This window comes from Muntiacus reevesi, chromosome 1, assembly GCF_963930625.1.
Source record: "Muntiacus reevesi chromosome 1, mMunRee1.1, whole genome shotgun sequence".
Classification (NCBI taxonomy): domain Eukaryota; kingdom Metazoa; phylum Chordata; class Mammalia; order Artiodactyla; family Cervidae; genus Muntiacus; species Muntiacus reevesi.
In genome coordinates, this window is record NC_089249.1 from 103,443,421 (window position 1) to 103,452,410 (window position 8,990).

At 46.6% G+C, this 8,990-nt stretch overlaps 1 protein-coding gene across 1 annotated transcript; it reads right to left on the reverse strand.

Annotated features, from left to right (window-relative positions):
• Window positions 1-3,701: 3,701 nt before the first annotated feature.
• On the reverse strand, window positions 3,702-7,766 carry S1PR1 (sphingosine-1-phosphate receptor 1). Its single transcript, XM_065907870.1, has 2 exons — window positions 7,338-7,766; window positions 3,702-5,541 (listed from the first exon to the last, which is right to left on the reverse strand). Exon 2 carries the CDS (start codon window positions 5,380-5,382, stop codon window positions 4,234-4,236), a length of 1,149 nt encoding a protein of 382 aa, XP_065763942.1. The 5' UTR covers window positions 5,383-5,541; window positions 7,338-7,766; the 3' UTR covers window positions 3,702-4,233.
• Window positions 7,767-8,990: the final 1,224 nt, after the last annotated feature.

Consider the following 8,990-nt stretch of genomic DNA (forward strand, 5'->3'; position numbering starts at 1 on the left):
AATGAATGAGATCAATCTAATTCAATTAGTTAGATGTCCACAGAAAACATTTTTTCCAGAAGACAATGGAGCAATCAGTATTAAAAAATAATAATAGTAATTGAACACTATACTGAGATTATAGAAACTCACTATTGCAAATACTATGGGTATGGGTAAATAATATTCCCTAATACGAGATTAATGTTTTTAAACCAGTGACTATTTACAAGATCAAATCTTTAATAGATTTGTAAGTAGAGCATTTTTTTAATGTGTTATTCAAATATCATCCTTTGTTTCTCAGCTGAAAAAGGAATTGCTAATATTTAGAATTACTTGAATTGATTCAAGTCCTCACTTTGTATGATTTCCCCAACAGAGTCTGTAATCTTTCTGAAGGTGCTATTTCAGAGTGGTATTTCCCACAAAGAGCTACATTTGTAGTTGCCTAGAAAACCTAACAGATCTCAGTGGGATATGGAGGCATGAAGAGTCAAAATCATGCAAAACCTGTAGACTAGGTTAAAAGCACTAGAAAAAGTATTGCACTGTATTTTTAACATACACCATGTACCAAAGGGAAATTAATCCAATTTGAAAATAAAAGCCATTAAAATCTTTAGAACTCTTTTTACATTAGGGAAAAAAAATAAAGACCCCATTATTATAACTCTAGTGCTGATATTATTACAATACAATATAATATCTAATTAGCGTAAATGAAAAACTCCTATCCTTATACACTTTTGAATTTATAACATCACTAAATCAACTTTTTTACAGAATTAAAATTTTCTACTTATTAAGAGACTACAAAGGAAGAACAAGTGTTGGCTTTTGTAAGATTTTTATTTGAATATTCTGCAAAATTATAATCACACTTAAAGTTGTGAGGAAGAAAGCATTATTTGATGTCACTTTGTAATTTTCCTGAATATTTATGAAGTGAAGTGAAGTTGCTCAGTCGTGTCCAACTCTTTGCGACCCCAAGGACTGTAACCTATCAGGCTCCTCCATCCATGGGATTTTCCAGGCAAGAATACTGGAGTGGGTTGCCATTTCCTTCTCCAGGAGATCTTCCCTGGAATATTTATGAGCCATAAAGAATTGTTCTGGTTGTCTGTTTTCCTCCTCTTAAAAACTCTACATTTTTTTTTAATCAAAACTTAATGGAGTTTATTTTAGTGTAAGCATATAGGTACTGAAGGTTCCTTTATTTTCTTTTTTTTCTTCCTCAGTTCTCAAAATATACTGAATTAAAACCAGATATTTCTGGTTGAGATGCAGCCAAGAACTCCTTCATCTTAGCCATTGCTCTTAGCTAGAACTAGGGATCTGACCCACATCTACCAGGAAAACCACAGTCCATGACTACCCAGTTGTCTTGGAATGAGCTGCACTGTCTGGAATTTCCAAGAAGAAAGCACTTTAAATCACTGAGTAATGTGCTCACAGGTGGGCAAGCACGACTGGGCTCCCTGTCACTAATGAGCTCCCCCACTCCACCTCAACTTCCCCACATCGTTTGAGTCACTGCTGTGCTTAAAAAGATAAGTCCAAGGGTACAACCACTTTATCTTCCATAGACACCCAAAATGGACACGGTTTTCCATTATGTTTGATTCTGTACTGAAAGGTCTGGGAAGTGAGTGTAACATGAACTCATTCCTTCCGCTTCAGCAGACAGATGGATAGAGACATTCCAGTTTGTTTCCAGTCTTTTGTCTTCGGAGCATTTTTGGCATTTCCCTCAGGAAACTGGAGGTTGTGACCTAAGGTTTCCTTAGTGAACACGCTTCTGTTTCCCACAGTTAACCTTACCCAGAAATGACATCTACTCTATTAGGTGAGGTTTTATCTTCATGTCCCAACTGTGTCCTGTGCATATTCAATGACACTTGAAAGCACAAATTCTGAAAGCTAACAATAGCACTGAAGAGCCAAACATGTCAAAATACTTTTATATCATCCCCCATGAAGATGACAATAATATCAAAACAAGAATTAAAAATTCTGTGAGGCTTGCCATTTTACAGTTGGAAAAATTAATGCCTGTGGATGGTAAAGCTTTCAGACAGTATGAATCAAAATTTTTCAGATAAAAAGTGTATGCTATTCAGCCAAGATTCTACAACTTGTTTTTTATCGCTATTGAATAGTTGTATATTGTTCAGCTAGTAGACTGCGAGAAGCCAAGACAATCTCCTGAATGAAATAAGTAATTTAACAGAATCTCCCAAAACCATACCGCCACCTCCCAAGTATGCGGGTGGCAAGCCAAGAATGTAAACTTCTATGGATGGGTGTGAACTGATCAAAGTGTCATAATTTAACTTAGATTTACAATGACATTGTTATACATCATTTATTTTAAAACACATGTTTTTAGACAGATTTATTACTCTATTGCTTCTGTTTTCTGTTTTTCGGCCAAGAGGCTTGTGGGATCTTTGCTTCCCGACTAGGGATCGAACCCATACTTCCTGCATTGGAAGGCAAGTTTTAACCCCTGGACCACTGATACTTAATTTAGTTTGGCTTGAATGTCATTTAACTCAAACAATTACATTTACTCGTCAATGTGGTATTTAGAGGTTGGTGGTTTTCATCTCATTCTTTACTACTCTTCAATGTTAACTTATTGAAGTTTCTCTTCCTGAAAAAGAGTGGTTTCTAAACAAACCACACTTTTTTTTTTCCACTCTCTAGTTTATCAAGATAAAATCCCATGAAGAATAACAGAAATTTGCCTTTAACTTTAATTCTAAAGAGGCACATAGTCAAATAGAATGTCTTACTAATTATATTTTAAAAATGCTCTTCACCAAAGAATCTTTAAAAAATCAGTTTATTAATGTTTAAAAGTTGATAAAGCTATGTGCAAAACAATCCACATTGTCAGAAACCTATTAAATACTATTTTTTTTAAAAAAGACATTTCTTGATTTAATTGCACTGGAAACCATACTAAACAGACACCAATATATTTTTATTCTTTGTGACATTTATACACATCTTCAATTAACTATTTAATGTACTGAAAAACTTGTCATGTTCCCTATCAGTTAAAGTAATGCTTTAAGGGCACAAGAGGATGGTATTTTCTGAAGAAATACACATTCAATGGTGTTAACACAGGTTAGGAAAATCCAATAAAATGCTGAAACAAATACATTCAAAGATTACAAAAAGTACTTTTAACACAACAAAATACAGCCATCCTGTTGGTTGAAATGATTCCCACAACACTCTGAAAGAAACATCAACAAAAGTGCCAAAGATAGATGTTGTATTGTTAGATAAACTCGTTAAAAAAAAAAAAAACTCTCTTGGTTTACAAAGTCACCCCCCAACCCCGAGTCAGTTTTCACCTTCTTTTGCTTGTTTCTCCTATGACACTAAGGATACTGGCTGATGTCATTTAAATAAATTGGACTTCCTTATGCAGATTTCAGCCACAATGGTTATGATACAGCAACACATTTCATTGCAAAGGTTTTTGTTTCTTTTTATTTAAAGTGACTGCAACTAAATTAAAAAACACTCATCCAGCTTACGTGGAAACTTTGGCCTCAGCAAGTAAAATTGCTTTCCAGCTCCAAACCATCTCCACCACAGTCTACCTGCTGGACGCAGCCTACCTGCTACACATGCTCAAGAAATGGACCATGCCACACCCCCAGCTCTGAATGCCAGGTAGTTAAAATATAAAGTAAGGGTATTCTGAGGAGGGGTGTGAAGGGGAAGGGAGGGTGTGAAGGGGAAGGGAGGGTGGGATACCTAGCATAGTAGGTATGTAGAGCATACCTAGCAAAGCAGAAGTGCACACACTCACTTGCGTTGGAAACTAAAGTGAAAGAAAACATCTGCTCAAAGCTCCCGTCAGAGATGCTTTCACACGGGGACATTAGTCTTTGAGGAGGGGCCAAACGAACCCTTCAGGAGCTTGACAATGCTAGACCTTTGGCTCAGTGCAAAATCAAAGCTCCGGCAAGGGGAGGAAATAGATTCCAGGCGAGGACCCGATCTCCACCCTTCCCAGTGCATTGTTCACAGGAATAAGTCTACCCCACCAACACCAGGCCCTGCCAGACTGTTCTGCGCTCCTCCTCCCTCCCTCTGGCTCCGGACAGCTCCTCCCTGGCCTCAGTGGAGGCACAGAGAGTTGGCTGGTTGTGATTTTTTCTCCCCAACACTGGGGTGGTGGGTGACCATTTAAGAACACTCCCCATGGGTCGGCAGTTTTCACTTTTAGGAAGAAGAGTTGACGTTTCCAGAAGACATAATGGTCTCTGGGTTGTCGCCATCGTCCTTCTGGGGGTGGGAGGAGTTGTCTGACTTACTGCGGCTGAACTCCATGCCCGCGATGATGGGCCGTGTGAATTTACCCGCGGAGTCTCTGCTGGGGCACTTGCAGCAGGACATGATCCGGACGAAGGCCCGACGCATCTCCTTGTTGGACAAAGTGTAAATGATGGGGTTGGTGCCGGAGTTGAGCACAGCCAACACCAGGAAGTACTCCGTCCTGAAGAGGATGTCACAGGTCTTGACCTTGCAGCCCACGTCGAGCAGAAGCAGGATGAAGAGCGGCGCCCAGCAGGCGATGAAGACGCCCAGGACGATAATCACGGTCTTGAGCAGGGCCAGCGACTTCTCAGAGCTGCGGCTGGCCTTGGACATGTTCTTGCGGAAGGTCAGGCGGCGGCTGCGAGTCCTGACCAAGGAGTAGATCCTGCAGTAGAGGATGACAATGGAGAGCAGGAGCAGAGTGAAGACGGTGGTGCAGAAGAGGATGTAATGCTTGTGGTAGAGAGGCAGCACGGTGGAACAGCTGGGCAGCGCACTGATGCAGTTCCAGCCCATGATGGGCAGGCCCCCCAGGATGAGGGAGATGACCCAGCAGGCGCTGATGAGCAGGAAGGAGCGGAACCGGTTGCTCCCATTGTGGAGTTTCATCTTCAGCATGGTGATGTAGCGCTCGATGGCGATGGCCAGGAGGCTGAACACGGAGGCCGAGAGGGCCACAAACATACTCCCTTCCCGCAGAAACCACTGGGCGGGGGTTAGCTTGTAGGTGGTGGCCCCAGACAAGAGCAGGTTGGCTGTGTAGGCCACTCCCGCCAACAGGTCTGAGAGGGCCAGGTTGCCGATAAAATAGTACATGGGTCGGTGGAACTTCTTGGTTTTCCAGATGGTCAGCAAAACAAAGATGTTCTCTAGGATGATAAAGCAGCAGATGAGAATGAACACCACTGAGATCAGCTTAATGCCGTTGTCCTTGTCCGCGCTGATTTTTAGCTTTCCCGTGTAGTTATAATGCCGGACGATGATGTCGTAATTGACATAGTCGGAGACAGGGCTGTGGAGGGCCTTGACCAGCGGGATGCGGGTGGACCCCATGATGCGCACTGTCCCGACACCCGGGGCGGCGCTTCTCCGGATGAACGCTAGAGGGCGAGGCGGAGCGAGCCTTCACAGAGCCGGGGTGGTTCAGGCAGAGAGATCCAGGGTTTTTTGTGAAGGTTTTTTTTGGCTGGAGAGGGCCTCGGAAACCACAGCCTTAAACAAATCACAAAGAACAGAGAGTCAGGAAAAAAGCCACAGCACACTGGCGTAATTCATTCTAGCGAAGGCATTGCTCCAGTTTTCTTGTTGTTGATTTGTTTAAAGGAAACTTGGGGAGAGCGCAGGGAAAAGGATTTTTTTAAAAACATCAACCTCTCATTTATTGGGGGAAAAAAGGAAGAAGGAGGAGAGAGAGAAAGAAAGGGGGGGGGGGGAATTTACCCAAACTGAAAACTCCGAATCGACAAGACGAAAACGTCCTCTTATGCTTACATCCACTCAAATGGAAATGGGAAAACTGGAGGCGTGAGCCCCATTTAGTTCCACTCCTGCCTCCTCAATACACACACACACACACACACACACACACACACACACACACACACACACACACACACACACACACACACCCCTCCACCTCGCCCAGCGCTGCCCCCACCCCCCCAGGTCTCCAGCACACACACACACACACACACACACACACACACACACACACACACACACACACCCCTCCACCTCGCCCAGCGCTGCCCCCACCCCCCCAGGTCTCCAGCTCCAGTAGAAAGACTCTAAAGCCTTCACCGGCTTCGCGGCGGGCTCACCGCTGGCTCCTGGTTGCACCTTCGAAGAGACCAAACCGCCAATGTGAGACGCACACCTCCGTGCTCCGGCACTACCCAGCTAACACCACCTCCTAATTGCCATGCAAGAAGTTAGATCTGCACGAAAATCATTTGACAGCGTAAGTCACTTTTTAGGCTCTATTAATAATCTCTAGGAGCAGGTGTGCTTAGGGTCCGAAGGCGCAGCACCGTGTGGGCAGCCAAGCCCGCCCTGGCCTTGCGGTAAACAGGAAAGCTTTAGCGCCTCCGTGAAGCAACTGCCTTTTCATTCTTCTTCTTCTTTTTTTTTTTTTCCGCGCAAGTCAGTGCAAGAAACTATAAAAGTACTCAGTAAAAATCATTCACAAGTTATTGCAATAAATACCAGAAGTTTCGTACACCCTTTGATTGCAAAAGGAGTATTTTTTAGTTACTGTGGATATAGCCAAAACACGCATACAAAAAAAGAGAAATTAAATTACAAATGCTAAAAATACATGCCACTGCATTTCAAATTCCGAATGCAAAATTACTCTCCAGAAACTCATACAAACAGAAGTCTGGCGGTTCGTTGCTAAGCCAGTTTTATTTACTGCCCTCCCCCAAGACGCTCCTCGTCTCAGAGAACTACAAAATGTGGAGGGAATGAAACATGGCACGTGTGAGCAGAAGTCTCCCCGTAAGTTGTTTAAATGTTTCAGGGTAACATAGCAAATGCGATTAAAGTGGAATTCTCAAGACTACAGCAATTCCCGGGACAGCAGAGGCTGCTCGCCGCCCAGGAGCTCCGCGCTTCCCCCCATCTAATTCCACACCCGGCTCGCTCGCAGGGCAAATTTAAGCCCTTATCTCATCTCCCGCAGTCTTTGTCTATAGGAGTTCCCAAAATAAGCGCCTTCCCTCCCACTCCGCAGACCCACCGCAGCTTCCTCTATCCCCCAACCCCAGATGGTTCTACAAAGAGGACTAAACCCTTTTCCAAACTTTTTAGTGCGCCCAGAACAATCCGATCCGTCTGGGCGCCTGAGTAGCCCAGAGATGCTTGTTCTCAGCACTCAGAGATGCACGGTTTAAGTGCTTGCTTTGCTTCGCTCCGGTTTGAAAGTTTTGTTTCTGCCTCTGAAGACCTCCGGCCGCGACGCTCCCCCGCGCGCCGGGGTCCGCGCCTGCCCAGCGCGCACTCCCTACCTGGCTCAGGCGGGACGCAGCTGCGTTCGCGGAGCTCCGGGTCTGCACTGCGCGCTCGGCATCTTGCTGCTGCCCGGGACTGGCTGCGTCGAGCTCTCAATTGACTCGAGTCGGGGTCCCCTCCCTCCGCAGCCGCACACTCCAATGGCCAACGCTCTTGCCGTGGCCGGGCAGACCGGTCAGCTGAAGTCGCCGAGCGCCCCGCTGAGGCTGAGTGGCTTCTTTAGGAAGCGATGAGGAGGACTGCGTGCCTCAAAGCCCCACGCCCCTCCGCCCGCGCCTGGGGGCCGCCGGATCTGTGCAGCTGAGACACTGTCCAGGAAAGATCTGCGGCAGAAACACACAGACAAAAAAAGAACCCCTCCTCCCCAAGGGAACCAAAAAAAGAAGGGGGAAAAAAAAAAGAAAGAAAGAAAGGGGGCGGAGCCTGGTGCCCCCTGGACTCTAAATGTATAAATCACGGCCCTCGCCCTGCAATCCGCCGCTCCCTGGCGGTGGAGACCGTTCTCCCCAGCCCCAGAAAAGAAGGGAGGGGACGCGCTTTGGGAAACTTTTCTCAAGAAGAGTCTTAGGAGAGAGAGGACGGCCTGGCGAATCTAGTGCGCCTTTCTGGTCCCCTAACCCCGCAGCCCGTGGGGGATCGGAGTCCGAAGACCGTGGCCGGGCACTCCAGGCCTCCACCCCACCCCGACCCCAGGCGCTCCTGCGGAGACAGGGAAACCGGCTCCGCGACCCCGCGAGTCCCGGCCGTGTTCCTGGGGACGAGATGCTGGGAAGGGGCTGCCAGAAGGATGGAGGAGACATGCAGCCCGGGTAGAAGAATGGCCTGGGAGGTTCCTCCACTTCAGCTCACCTCCCTCCCTCACCCTCATCCTTCTGCCGCCTCGAAACTTGCGGTCTGATGGGGCAGAAAGTGGCTTTCGCGGGGCGCACAGTGAAATGGGCCATCTCGGGGCGAGGTGTTGTGCGGGGGTTCCCCTCACTCAACTGGGCGCAAAATCAGGCCTTGTGTCCCAGATTCAAACCAGTGATGAGGTCTGTGAGGAGGTGGGCAGCTGCCGAGGCCCGAGAGTTTAAACAGCTTGGGCAGCTCAGGAGTTTCCAAAGAGGAAGGGCTGCCCGGCGCGGACCAGCCTTGGACCGGCAGCTGCCCAGCCTGGCGCCGGCGCCCTTGTCTGTCTTTCTACTTCGGAGGCCCGGAGCCTCCGTGCTCACAACTCGCCCACTGTTTCCTTTCGCTTGCACGCTGCTTCAGAACTTGAGACTGAGAGTCGGCCTTGGTCAGCTCCGCCTAAGTGGTAAACTGAGGGCCCTTCTGCCCTGCCCTTCTTGTAGCTTTGCAAGACGGTTTCCACCCAGTCTCTGGTCTCACTGGCTTCCCATCCAGGCAGATGTGAACGCAAAACGTCTCCGTTGTGCAGTTTCAATTAACACAGTACAGACACACCCTGTACCTGAATGACTCAGAAGGAGGTTGAATGAATAAACAACAACTCCTGGCTTCTGGGATCTTATGACTTTGCAAAGGGAAAAAAAAAAAAATCAAATGACAGTTGGTATACAGTTGCGCCAAAAGCTCTCATCAACAGCCTTGGGCCCAGCACACACCCTCAAACTCAATAACAGTAAATTCGTAAGACAGAGAAACCAAGA